We start from the raw sequence: 13,881 nt of genomic DNA on the forward strand, positions 1-13,881 counted from the left end.
TAGAGCAGCAAAACTGCATGTTTTTTTTTAAAAGAAATCTAAGTCACGGGGCTTTTTAACAGTTCCCTTCCTCGTGTTTAGCCCCAGCCACGGAAACCGTCCTTTGTTGCCCTTCGGTCAGCAGACCTTCGAACCGTGGCTGGCGGTTTCTTGCTGGGCACGTGTGTTTCCGAGGGAAGAAGCTGGCTTGTATTTCTCCGCTCTCCTGGAATGGCTCTGCTGTGGCCCGGCGAGGTGCACGTGTCGCAGCTGCTGCGGGGTCTCCCACCCTCTGCCAACACCCGCAGATCCCCGCCTTCCTGACGCGGCTGCAGGGCCGCGCAGGCCTCCGCTGTGGCCCTCTCTTGCCCCCAGCACCGTTTGCAGTGACCACGTCATGCTCGCTGCCCGTCCTTGGCAGTAGGAGAGGCCTTCGCAAAGGTCACGGGAAATGAGCGTTAGGAAACCTCTCGGCGCGGATTGCCACTGTTTTATTTGCACCATGTTTCATTCCATTTTTCCATTAACTTTTAAAAAAAGATTTATTTTATTTACTTGAAAGGCAGAGTTACAGAGAAAGGAAGGGAGAGAGAAGAGATAAACAGAGACAGAGATCTTCCATCTGTTGGTTCACTCCCAAATGGCTGCAATTGCCAGGGCTGGACCAGGAGCCTGGAAGTCCATCCGGTCTCCCACCTGGGTGGCAGGGACCCAAGCACTTGGGCACCCTCCTCTGCTTTGCTTTCCCGGGCATCATAACAGGGGGCTGGGATGGAAGTGGAGCAGCCAGGACTTGAACTGGCCCCCATTCGGGATGCTGACATTGCAGGTGGCAGCTTCACCCTCTGCACCACGAGCCAGCCCCAACTTTTCAAAGTACCCGGTATGGTTACTTGTGTGTCATCCCCAGCACGATTCTTTCTCCTTCTTGCCTCCTCCCCACTCCCAGATCATCCGTTCCTCAAAGCTTTGGCATGGCACATCGTGATAATAAATAGGTAGCAAAATCAGTGCATGAAATGAGTTGACAAAGAAGTGGTGGTGAGAATGGGCTCAGATGCTGCCCTGGCCCAGGAGAGACACGTGCTCGCCTGGGACCGAGCAGGGGCTGCGAGCGCTGTGCTGAGCAGGGAACCACAGCCCAGTTCCTTGTGTGCGGCCTCCTGAAGCGCATTCAGTCCTGCCTGTACTGCAGGTACACATACAGGCACGTGCGGCTGAGTGATGGTGCTTTGTCCGGAAAAACGTGCCTTACTCTGATTTCATCACTGAGCATCGGCCCGGACTCGCAGACGCACATGGCTGTGATGTCAGGCAGTGGAGGCCCAGGAAACCACTGTGTGTATGCACTCTGCTCTTGACTGAGTGTCGCTTTGGGACGCACCCAGAGTTGGAATCAGCTTACAGTACAAATGGGTGGGCGTTCGGTTCAGTGGGACACCTGCTGTCCATGTCCGAGGGCCTGGTTCAAGTGCTGGCTTTCCGCTCCTGCTAAGGCAGCAGGTGGTGGCTCAAGAACTCGGGTGCCTCCTGCCCACATGGGAGACCTGGATTGAATTCTGGGCTCTTGGCTTGGGCCAGGCCCAGCCCTGGCCGTTACGGCATCTGGAAAGTGAACAAGTAGATGGAAGACCACAATCTTTCTGTATCCCTCTGCCTTGTAAGTAAAAATGGAAATAAATTTTTAAAAATAAAAAAATAAGTAAATAAAATACAGATAAATTGGGGCCAGTTTTTCTCATTCTAAAATCTTTATTTTCAAGTTTTAAATATTTGTTTATTTGAAAGGAAGAGTTATAGAGAGAGAGAGAGGAAGAGGCCTTCCATTTGCTGGTTCACCCCTACAATGGGCGCAACCGTTGGGACTGGGCCTGGCTGAACCTGGGAGCCTGGAGCTCCACCTTGGTCTCCTACGTGGGTGGCAGGGACCCAGGTACTTGGGTCTTCACTTGCTGCCTCCCAGAGTGCACACCACAGGAAGCTGGATTGGAAAGGGAGGCGGGGCTCAACCCCAGGTGTCCCAGGCAGCAGCCTAACCCCTGTGCTACAACACCTGCCCCAGCCAATATTGTTAAGAGACTGGGTGATGGACTATCTTGACCTGAACTAGCAGTGTAGCGAGTTGGCTCCTCGTGGGGTCGTTGGATGTGGAATTCCTGTAAGTGGTGCTCAGACGTAGCCGCTGGTTGGATTCCTGTTGTCCTTGGCCCACGACGCTGACACTCCACAAGGGGCGGGTGTCCACTGGTGTCCACCGCAGTCAGGGCGGATCCTGTGTTTAGTGATGCGGATTAAGAGCCCCGCACGGGGGCCCTCCCTCGGTGCTGCATGGTGGTCTTCCGTCAGTTCTCCTGCGGTGGACGGCCTGCGGGTCAGCGGTGAAGAGCCGTGTTCCCCGTGTTCCCCGTGTTCCCCGTGTTCCCCGTGTGCTTGTCCTGCGAGACAGTCTGTGCAGGAAAGGCAGGCTGCTGCTCCAAGTCCCTGGTGTACTGAATGTTGATCATCTGACAGAGAACCTGAGGACGTCCTTGCTCAGGCCAACACGTCGGGGCCTCCGAAGGTTGAGCAGAAATACAAAAGAGCCGATGGTTTTACATTTTAAACCAGTGGGAAAGGAAGTATTTAATTTAGCAAATGCCCTGTTTTTAAAGCATGGTTGCTGGCACCTCTGTCCCGGAATGTGCCCACGGGACACCCAGAGCGGACAGTGTTGCTGGCAGCGGCCTGGCGCCGCGGCGGGAGTTAAGGGTCACAGTCAGCTGGGCGTCAGGGGCGGGGACCCCGCTGAGCCCCGCTCTCTGTCTGCAGCTGTCCGCAGGTGCAGAGCCAGCCAGAGCCTCCTTCCCCCTCGAACCTCCCTCAGCCAGTCGCCGACCCCCAGCCCTCGGACGGATATCAGGTACCTGGTTTCCCTTGTTTTGGGGTGAGGTTGAAGGGTGGGACGATGTATTTTGCTATATGTGTTTATTAATATTTTTGAATTTGCAAGGGACAGAAAGAGCATTCCTATCTACTAGTCACCCCCAGATGCCGGTGACAGCTGGGACTGGACCAGAGATCCAGGGACGCAGGCTTGATCTGCCACCTGGGCGGCAGGAACCCAGTCTCGAGCCGTCGCGTGCGGCCTGCCAGGGTCTGCACCGGTGGGCAGCTGGGGTCAGGAACCGGAGTGGGCGTCGACCCCGCATGCTGCTGTGGACACACCGAACGCCCGAGGCCATGTGTGTCTGTTTGGAGGCACGAGCTGGCTTCTGCAGAGCTCTGGGGTGGCGCGCGAGGGCAGACATCGACAGGGTGACGGCGGCTCTCCCGGAGGGCACCGGCTGTGTCCGGGTTCGGCCGCACACCGTCTCCTTTGGGCAGATCCTCACAGCTACCCTGGGAGCTCGATGTTGCTGTCTGTGTATTACAGACGAGAGAACTGGGACTCGGAGAGTAAAAGCGGCTTTTCTGTGGCTGCAGCTAAACAGTGGGAGGGTCTGTGGAAGGCTCCCTGTCGGCCCGCCTGCTCGGGCACCCTGTGCCGGGCGGGCGTGGCCTCTCATCAGCTCCAGCTTTCGTGCCGGCTGCTCTGCTGGGCCCCTCGGCACCTCAGTGCCTTTGCTCCTGCGTGGTTTGGGAGCATTAAGCACGGGACTTCCTGGCTCCTCGGACTAAACCAGACGCCACAGGGGACATCCCCTTGCTCCTTGGCAGGAGGCTGTGTTAGCCTTGCATTGACCCGAACAGATAGTCCCTGTCTGCCTGGTTCAGACAGGGTGGACTGCCACACGTGCAAGCCCTCAGCCAGCGGTGTCGCCTGCTGCCAGAGGCCTGGCACTAGGGCTCCTGCTGGAAGGGGCCACACCGTGCCCCAGGCTGCCTGCAGTACTTCCTGTCTCACGTTTATTGTGTCATTTTCCCCCAGTTGTTGGAGCTCAGCACCCACAGTTCAGAATATATCGGAATAAGCGAGCATTTTAAAACCTCGATGAAGAATGTCAAGATCGAGAAGATAAAGAAGATCGAGAATCCCAGGCTCTGGAACACTTTTCAGAGGTTGGTGGCTGCACCTCGGTTTTCCTTGCATAAAACCTGACACGGTGGATTCAGATCTGTTCTTTAAGATCATATTTACTGGTCAGTTTTTCTAAAGATCTATTTATTTATTTATTTGAAAGTCAGAGTTAACACAGAGGAGAGGCAGAGAGAGAGAGAGAGAGAGAGAGAGGTCTTCCATCTGCTTGTTCACTGCCCAATTGGCTGCAATGGCTGGAGCTGGGCTGATCCGAAGCCAAGAGCCAGGAGCTTCTTCCAGGTCTCCCATGTGGGTGCAGGGACCCAAGGACTTGGGCCATCCTCCACTGCTGTCCCAGGCCACAGCAGAGAGCTGGATCAGAAGTAGAGCAGCCAGGTCTCAAACCAGCGCCCACATGGGATGCCGGCACCGCAGGCAGCGGCCTTACCTGCTACGCCACAGCGCCGGCCCCATCGCTGGTTTATTTTGGTGTCAACAGTTTGCTCATCTCCAGCTGTTTTCTCGTTGTGTGAACTTGAGCTTCTCTTAGTTTTGTACCTCTACGGGGCAGTGATTGTAGGTGTCCATTATTTAAGTTGTCGTGAATTCCAGCTGCTGCGTTCAAGCTAGTGCTGCGTTTGAAGGCTGCTGGGAAGGAGACGTTCGTAGGGACTGATGTGGGTACTGGAGCGGGAGAGGATTGTTCCGGGTGCTGAGTCTCACTTTTCTTACGTTAGGAAGAAGCTGACGATGCAGGATAAAGAGGAAAAACTCCTGTTTTACGCGACAGGCCGTGCCCATGTGGAGTCTATTTGTGCAAACAATTTCGACCGGACCTTGCATGGACCTCATGAGACCAAATACGGACAAGGTTGGTGCTGGGGCCGAGGGCCCAGCTAGGAGGTGGATGGCGCTCTTCCGTAACCACGGAGAGGAAATAGCTCCCAGGAACCTTCAGTGCCCAGGGAGGGGGCTCGTGGGCCTGGGGCTGGCCCGCTGGCCCCTGGCCCTGCCCTGTCTTCTGGGGGCCCCGTCTCGCGCATTTGCAGCCTGCCTCCTCTCTTGGCTGCATTTTCTGCCTGTGCTCTGCAGGCTGCCGTGGTTCTTTCTGACCATGCCCTGCCTGTGAAGTCACTTGAAATAGGGGGGCGGCCTCTGACTTGGGGTTCAGCCGCTGCTTGGCCCTCGCGCTCCCGTCTTGGAGTCCCTGGGGTCAAGCTCTGCTCCACTTCTGAGGCAGCTTCCTGCTGATGCGCCCAGGAGGCAGCGCTCTCGCTCGCTCACTCGCTCCCTCTCTCCCTCTCTCTGCTCTGTCTCTTTCTCACTCTCTCGCTCCCCCTCTCCCTCTCTCTCCCTCCCCCCTCCCTCTCCCGCTCGCTCCCCCCCTCGACCCCCCCCTCCTCTCTCTCTCTCTCTCTCTCTCTCTCTCTCTCTCTCTCGTTCCCCCCTCCCTCTCCCCCCCCCCTTTCATAATAAGAGTCCGGTCCTCTGTTCATCCAAGGCACCGTAGCCTGCATGGTAACAGCTCCCCCAAACCGGACGCACACAGATGTTTACAGTCCTTTCTTTCCACTGCTCCTAAATGGCGTGGAACTCTAAACAATAAACCAAGCAAACGGAAAGGAATCGCTCATCTTCACAGAATAGCAGTTTCTCACAGTTTCAAAGCAAGCTCAACTCCCATAGGACGGGCTAGATGTTTCTCAGCACTTCAGCCCGCCCCCGCACCCCCTCCAGCTCCCATAGGACGGGCTAGGTGTCTCTCAGGACCTCAGCCCCGCCCCACCGCCCTCCAGCTCCCATAGGACGGGTTAGGTGTCTCTCAGGACCTCAGCCCTCCCCGCACCGCTCTCCAGCTCCCATAGGACGGGCTAGATGTTTCTCAGCACCTCAGCCCGCCCCCGCGCCCCCTCCAGCTCCCATAGGACGGGTTAGGTGTCTCTCAGGACCTCAGCCCGCCCCCCACCACACTGTCCTCCAGCTTCCATAGGACGAGCTAGGTGTCTCTCAGGACCTCAGCCCGCCCCCCACGCCGTCCTCCAGCTCCCATAGGACGAGCTAAGTGTCTCTCAGGACCTCAGCCCGCCCCCCACGCCGTCCTCCAGCTCCCATAGGACGAGCTAGGTGTCTCTCAGGACCAGGGTACCATGGCCATCGCGGCACCGCAGGCTGTCCCGGGATCCTGCCACCCAGGCGCGCCTACACGCTGCGGCACGGAGAGGACAGCGGCGGGAATGGCAGTGCCCGGAGATCAGGTGGATGTCTGGGGAGCTGGAGCTGTGCCCTGAAGGGGACACGGTGCCCTCAGCCACTGCCTTCCTCGCTGCCGCTCTGACGCCAGCGCTTGCGGCCCGGGCCCCGAGCCCCTGCCTGGCTGTGTGAGAGGCAGCGTGACCTTTTTTGCCTCTTAAAAAACAGATTTGTTTATTTATTTGGTGGAGTTACGGAGAGACGGAGAGGCAGAGCTCGCGCTGCTGGCTCACCCCCGGGTGGCTGCACCGCTGGGGCCTGAAGCCTGGGAGCCGCCAGGTTTGTCACACGTGTGACGGGGCCCAAGGACGTGGGTCACCCGCTGCTGCTGGGTCAGCTGCTGGATGGGAAGCACAGCCCGGGACCCTAACCGGAGCCCACGTCGGGTGCTGGCGCTGCAGGTAGGGGCTTAGCCCGCTGTGGTGCACGCTGGCCCCCTGGGCTCCTCCTACCCTACCGGGTGTTTCTCCCCTGGGTCTTCTTCAGGATTCGTTCCAGCAACAAGTATTATTATTTTTAAAAGCCCAATGTTATTTTTAAACGTTTATATATTTATATGAAAGGCAGATTTAGAGAGAGAGATCTTCCATCTGCTGGTTCACTCCCCAGATGGCTGTAATGGCCTGGGCTGGGGCAGGACAAAGCCAGGATCCAGGAGCTTCTTCCAGATCTCCCACATGGGTGCAGGGCCCCGAGCACTTGGGAATCCTCCACTGCCTTCCCAGGTGCATTAGCAGGGAGCTGCGTCCCAAGTGGGCAGGGGGCCGGTGCTCTGAGAGGTTCCGGCCCACCCAGTCAGCCCCTCTGCGCCAGCTGTATGGATTGGGTCACGAGAGACCCCTGGCAGGAGCGGCGCTGCCCAGCCGTGAGTGGCATGGTTCCTTGGGTTTGGGTTCACTGGAACCGCCGTTTGTAGAGCGTACCGAGGGAGGTGTCGTTGACAGTGTGCACCCCGTCGTCTGCTCATGTCAGACAATCTCATAGAGACTCTTTGCGAACAATGCTTTTATTTTAGAGTAGTTTTCTATAGTAATTCTTAACCTTTTTCTGATTGTTTCTAGGCTACTACTTCACAAAAGACCCCATCTGTGCACACAAAAATTGCCCCTTTGGTGCCAAAAACACGGTTATGTTTGTGGCCCGCGTGCTTACTGGCAGTTTCGTCGAAGGGAACATGATGTACACCAGCCCTCCTGTGCCGTACGACAGCTGTGTGGACACGAGGTCGAACCCCTCCGTCTTCGTCGTCTTCCAGAAGGAGCAGATTTACCCCGCCTATGTGATCGAGTATAGTGAAGTAGACAAGGCGTGCGTGGTCAGTTAGAAACGGGACTGAGGGCCTCACCATCCCGTTCACGTCCAGAACCAGGCCCCGATCATAGTGAGCGTTCACGTGTTCTTGCCGAGTTAGCTCAAGTCTTAAGTCCACGGTCCCCAAGCATGTTTTGCCCCAAAGTTCCGAGGCCCAGGCTGCACCCCATACAGCGAGAGCCAGGCCGGAAGCAGAGCGTGGGCCGTCGTCGACGCGCCTGGCGAGGGCTGCGTTCTCGGCTTTCTGTGAAGCTTCTCTCCCATCCTCTCCATTCACTGGGTGACGCGACTTGTTAATCGAAGGAAAACTGATTTGGGAAGTTCCAGAGGGATCTAGTTGTGCCATTGGAGACAAGGACATAAGACATTGCATCTTGGATGGGAGCTTGTGAGAAGCTGAGGCAAGAAGTGCTTAGGGGCATGCTGAGAACAACAGTGGACATGTGAATACTGCTGCGCCTGCAGTACTGCCTGTAGTACTCTTTAGTGCTGCCGTAGTACCTCTTTAGTGCTGCCTGTAGCACTCTCTTTAGTGCTGCCTGTAGCACTCTCTTTAGTGCTGCCTGTAGTACTCTTTAGTGCTGCCTGTAGTACTCTCTTTAGTACCTCCTGTAGTACTCTTTAGTGCCGCCTGTAGTACTCTTTAGTGCTGCCGTAGTACCTCTTTAGTGCTGCCTGTAGCACTCTCTTTAGTGCTGCCTGTAGTACTCTCTTTAGTACCTCCTGTAGTACTCTTTAGTGCCGCCTGTAGTACTCTTTAGTGCTGCCTGTAGTATTCTCTTTAGTACCTCCTGTAGTGCTCTGTAGTACTGCTTGTAACATTCTCTTTAGTACTTCCTGTAGTGCTCTCTTTAGTACTGCCTGTAGTACTCTCTTTAGTGCTGCCTGTAGTACTCTTTAGTACTTCCTGTAGTACTCTCTTTAGTACCGCCTGTAGTACTCTCTTTAATGCTGCCTGTAGTACCTTTTTAGTGCTGCCTGTAGTACTTTGTAGTGCCACCTGTAGTGCTCTCTTTAGTACCACCTGTAGTACTCTTTAGTGCTGCCTGTAGTACTCTTTAGTACCTCCTGTAGTACTCTTTAGTGCTGCCTGTAGTACTCTGTAGTGCTGCCTGTAGTACCTCTTTAGTGCTGCCTGTAGTTCTCTGTAGTGCCACCTGTAGTGCTCTCTTTAGTGCTGCCTGTAGTACTCTGTAGTGCTCTCTTCAGTGCTGCCTGTAGTACTCCCTTTATCTCCTCGTTCCTTTAGGGGACAGACTCCATGCAAGTTGAGTCTTTCTGCAGTGCAGCGAGCGTAGCTCGGAGAGAAGCAGCCAGTTGGCGTGAGCGGCCCGTTTGGGCTCTTGATGTCATGATGGCAAAGTAGATGCTTATGTTCCAGCTCATGAGGTTGCACGGAAGGGTGCCAGCTGTTGTGCAGGTGTGTGTACGGGGAGGCCTGAGCTGCAGGATTAGTCACACGGGCACGGCTGGTAGCCCTAAGTGCTCCCGTAGTCATTCGCAGGAGAGACGTGGCTCGCCAAGATCAGGGCCGGGCCACTGCTCCTGACCGACAGGCCCTCACAGGCGCGCTTGGTGTCTGGGGAGCCCAGAATCAGAGCCCAGAGGACAGTGTCCCTGCCGGGCCGCTTTCCTACACAGAGTGGGTCGTGTGGGATTCTATAGTGCGATTAGGTGTTAGGGTAGTGGAGGTCCCTGGACCAGTATTTCCTTCCGATTATGAATCAGGTTTTGCTTCCAGCTCTCCGTTTCGACATTCCCCTCCCGTCACCAGCGTTTCCTAGTGGAGCTGCTTCTAGCAGACGTGTACTTAGCGTTAGAGTTGGTTTTCTGCTAGACGTCCGAGTACAGGTGTCCACGACTCAGTCCGAGGGCTGCAGCAGCAGTGCTGTGTGCAGTAGGTGCTGGCCCCGTGGTCACTGCGGGTCACCTGCTCTTTGCACTTCGCTTTCTGTTTTGGAGTCCGGTTCCTGACCTTGACTCATGTTGTGGAGCCACAGCGGATCCAGCTGGTTCCAGGTGGTTCCAGCTGCCCACAGACACTTCTGGTTGCCTGTCTCAGGTCACGTTGGATTCCACACACTGAAGACGGAGCTGTCGCTCTCCCATGTGCGTGCTCCCTGAGTATATGGCGTCCCCACCCTGTGCCCAGTGGCTCCAGAAGTCAGCCTTGGCCGCCTCTAAGCAGTTCCCACTGCATCCCTGTGCAGGGCCCACACCTCTCACCTCTCACCTCTCACAGGGCCCGTGCATCCCTGTGTCCCCATCTGTGTTCGCTGCTTAGCAAGAATGGTTCTGTCTGTAAAAGCTTACTGACTATGCTCTTTCAAAACAGATCTGATGGTGCCTGCGGGTACACTTGAGACCCATTGTCGTAAGATCTCCCCCTCGCTGGCCCTGTGTCGCTGTCCGCAGGTCTCTCTGGCCTTCTTGCAGTTCTTGGTATCTCTTCTGCCCAGCTCATGGCTCTCCGTGGGCACTGCTGCTTTTCAAGGGGCGAATGCTTTATTTTCCTCAAAATGCAATTCCAGGATAATATACTCTACCTGTACACAGTAGTAGACATAAATGAAAAATCAGCTAGAAACAATATCACCTACGGATGAATAAGGGGTTCTTTACTGGGGTACAGCTATACTGACATACTGAGGTAGTCGGATGCGCACACCTACTATATGAGTCGATTTGAGCATAAAAGAAGGTAGGCGGTCAGAAGCTGTTTTGTACCTCTGGAGTACATGTGGGTATCAGAACAAAAGCTAGTGACACAATAACCAATTTGCATATGGTAATAGTTCCTGCATCTGGAAATACTTATTTGCATATGAAAAAACGCAGTAACTTGCAACTGTGCAAGAAGCTTTATAGATTGTCGAAGCAGGACAAGAGGAGGCCAGCTTTAGGGCTTTTAAAAAAGTTCGTTGAGTAGGGCTGGTGCTGTGGCTCACTTGGCTAATCCTCTGCCTGTGGCACCAGCACTGTGGGTTCTAGTCCCGGGTGGGGCACTGGATTCTGTCCCGGTTGCTCCTCTTCCAGTCCAGCTCTCTGCTGTGGCCCGGGAGTGCGGTGGAGGATGGCCCAAGTGCTTGGGCCCTGCACCCCATGGGAGACCAGGAGGAAGCACCTGGCTCCTGGCTTCCGGATCGGCTCAGCGCCGGGCGACCATTTGGGGGTGAACCAACAGAAAAAAGGAAGACCTTTCTCTCTGTCTCTCTCACTGTCTAAAACTCTACCTGTCAAATAAAAAAGTTCGTTGAGGATAGGGTTGAAAAATGTTTATTTTGGTACAAAAAGATTTGGAGATCCACGCATACGAGGGCTCTTCAAAAAGTTCATGACAAAATAATGCTTTGAAAAAGCTGCATGGATTTCAAATCTTTTGCACTAAAATAAACTTAGTTTAATTCCACTTTCCCCTGAACTTTCTGACGGATCCTCGCGCATGGGTGTCCGGAGAGACACTCAGGTGCGGGGTGGTTGTGCTCGGCGGGGTGCTCAGCGGGCGGCTCTGCCCCCCTCGCGGTCATGGTAGCCACCGAACACATCAGACTCCCTCCCTTGGCAGCGCAGAACCGTGCAGCCTCCGTAGCTCCTGACAGGATTCAGAAACGGACTTCTGTGCAGGTTCACACAGTGCTCTAGGCCTGTGGTTACGGAGGAGCAGAAGGTGAGAAATTGTCGTGAGAGGAGGTGAATTTGAGCATGAGCGCTGTGACGTGACAGGCGTTCACTTCACTCGCGCATAGGTCTGGAGGGAAGCAGAGAGAGCGGTGAGGGGTGTGGGTGACACCAGAGTGCAAACCCGGCGGAGGAGGCGCTGGCAGACCGCGCACTCATCTGTGTTGACGAGCGCCATTTCCCTGCCTGAACCGGGATAGGACGAGGCTGCACCGAGCTGCAGGTCTACGTACGTGTCCAGCGGGACTTTAGAGAGTCGTCCAGGGCACAGACACTTGGCGGGCGCGGGGGTAGCCCACACGTTGCACCGCTGTTCCCCTGGCTGCATAGATGCGGTTGCTGGGAGACCAGCGACTGCCTGACGCGATCCATTTCCCCCGACGCAGATCCCTAGCGCCACGGCTAACTTCCATAGAGCCCTTCCGTAGGCTAGACCGCGTCCCTGCCGCCCAGACACCACGAAATACGTTGTGCCTTGCTGGGCTCATTTCAGTATCCGTTATGCTTTCTGCGTTGGAGCGTGGGCTCCCGGGGCTCAGTCTGATAAGCGTGGCTTTGCTGCATCTGACGCCCAGCCTAGCTGGGTGCTTGATACGCGGATAACATTGCATCAGTTCTGGGGCATAAGTAAGTTCTGCTGTGTCTGTTTCAATAGCATTGCATTGCTTCTTGTTTTTGTTTGCTTAGTTTTTGACTGTCTAATAAAAAAATTTTTGTTCTGTTGTCTTTATTCTGTTTCTAGGTATTTCCAAAAAGATAATCACTGAAGCTACACATTTGTTCAAAGTGGGAGAGGGGTTACTTGTTTTTCATATTTATTTATTTGAAAGGCAGAGTTACAAAGAGAGGGAGGATGGGAGAGAGATCTTCCATCCGCTGGTTCATTTACCAAACGGCCACAACAGCCGGGGCTGGCCAGGCCGAAGCTGGGAGCTGGGGGCTTCCTCTGGGTCTCCCGTGCATGTGCAGGGGCCCAAGCACCTGTGCCATGTTCTGCTGCTTCCCCAGGCCATTAGCAGGGCACTGGATTGGAAGTGGAGCAGCCGGGACACTATCTGGCACCCACATGGGATGCCAGCGCCATAGGCGGAGGCTCAGCCCGCTGCGCCACAGCGCCCGCCCCCGCCGTTAGTTTTTGCCAAGTGGGTGAGACTGAAAGAGCATCTGGGTGGTTGGGAGTATGGAGGGGCCGACAGAGGGACAGGAGGCTGGATGAGAAGGGAGTGAAGACAGGCAGGGGCTGAAGGCACAAAGAAGGTGGATGCGGGGCACGGGAGAAGGGCGGCAGTTGGGGCAGCAGCTGAGGGTTTCCGGGACGTGCGGCGCAGTTCCCACCGAGACTGGTGGATGTCCAGCACAGGCAGGGGTGCCGAAGACAAGGGAGCTCCGGGCATCCGAGGTTAGCGGTAGCGGGTGCACTGTCCACAGTGCATGCTGGAGGATCAGGGGGACCTCGAGGGGGGGCGAAGGCTGACCCTGAACAAGTCACTGATTGTGGAGGCGAGACCACAGGGATGTGCCGGAGTGAGCGGGGGACGCTGGGGAGGTGGTAGGAGGGTGTGGGTGTTCAGACAGGTGGCATGCCAGTACGCTCAGCCTGTGGGCTGCAGCGGGGCTCTGGGTCACAGCCTGGTGTGACGCCTGGCAGGGAGCCTGACCTCTCAGCAGAGGTCGCGGAGATAAAGACCGTTCACAGGGAAGTGGGGTAGAGGGGGACCAGCGAGAGATCCCAGAGCAGAGTATTGGGAGGTGCGGAGTGAGGTATTAGAGACCGGGCAGCTCATGAGGGAATGGAAAAGAAACAGCAGGGGCCGGAGCTGTGGCAAAGTGGATAAAGCCGCCGCCTGCAGCTCAGGCATCCCCCACGGGCACTGGTTAGTCTCCCAGCTGCTCCACTTCCGATCCAGCTCTGCTATGGCCTGGGAAAGCATCAGAAGATGGCCCAAGTCCTTGGTTCTCTGCACCCACATGGGAGACCTGGAAGAAGCTCCTGGCTCCTGGCTTCAGATCGGCTCAGCTCCAGCTGTTGTGCCATCTGGGCAGTGAACCAGCGATGGGAAAACCTTTCTCTCTAACTCTGCCTCTCAGATAAGTAAATCCATCTTTGAAAGCTGAACAGTGGATCCCTCCAGTTCTGTTCCTGTACGTCGAATGCTTTTAGGGAGCACGGCAGACGGAGTGCTCCAGCCTTGGCCAGGTCTGCACTGCCAGTCTGCTCTGGGTGTGTGCCCAACCCCACAGCCGGCTTTGCCAAGCCCTTTGCCAGCGTCTCAATGACTCCCTCACTCAGGCTTGGACTTGAGGGCAAACTGATGAAAGCAGCCTTCTGTCCCCTCTGCCCTCCCCTCTTGTGGGACCGAGGGTGTCTCCTTGCTGCCTGAGGTTGCGACTCCCACCGTGTTCCGTGCTCCCCAGCTGTGCAGACCTCACCCGCGGGGTTGCCATTCCCCTGCCCCTGTGGGGCTGCCTGTGACCTGCAGCTCATGGGTGTGCTGGGCGGAGCAGGTGAAAATGCACGCCCTCCCCCCACGCGGCAGGCTCGGCTCTCCCGTATGACAGCACTTCAGCCTCAATCCCGGGTCTTCCTCTAATGCCATCTCAGCATTTCCTTACCTGTGGATAGCTCACTGTGAAAGTAGCTTAAAGTCCCTGGACTTTTCCATTTT

General features: G+C 55.9%; 1 protein-coding gene across 4 annotated transcripts in view; it reads left to right on the top strand.

Annotated features, from left to right (window-relative positions):
- The window catches only part of ZC3HAV1 (zinc finger CCCH-type containing, antiviral 1), a 57,952-nt gene extending 46,007 nt beyond the window's left edge, over positions 1-11,945 (top strand). For all 4 annotated transcript variants that reach the window (XM_070071438.1, XM_070071439.1, XM_070071440.1 and 1 more), the window contains exons 10-13: positions 2,788-2,878; positions 3,887-4,017; positions 4,714-4,847; positions 7,288-11,945. In XM_070071438.1, coding sequence (XP_069927539.1) covers positions 2,788-2,878; positions 3,887-4,017; positions 4,714-4,847; positions 7,288-7,550 — 619 coding nt within the window. In that variant the 3' untranslated portion in view covers positions 7,551-11,945. The remainder of the gene's footprint in view (positions 1-2,787; positions 2,879-3,886; positions 4,018-4,713; positions 4,848-7,287) is intronic.
- The last annotated feature ends 1,936 nt before the right edge of the window (positions 11,946-13,881 follow it).

Source organism: Oryctolagus cuniculus, chromosome 3, assembly GCF_964237555.1.
Source record: "Oryctolagus cuniculus chromosome 3, mOryCun1.1, whole genome shotgun sequence".
NCBI classification, from domain to species: Eukaryota; Metazoa; Chordata; class Mammalia; order Lagomorpha; family Leporidae; genus Oryctolagus; species Oryctolagus cuniculus.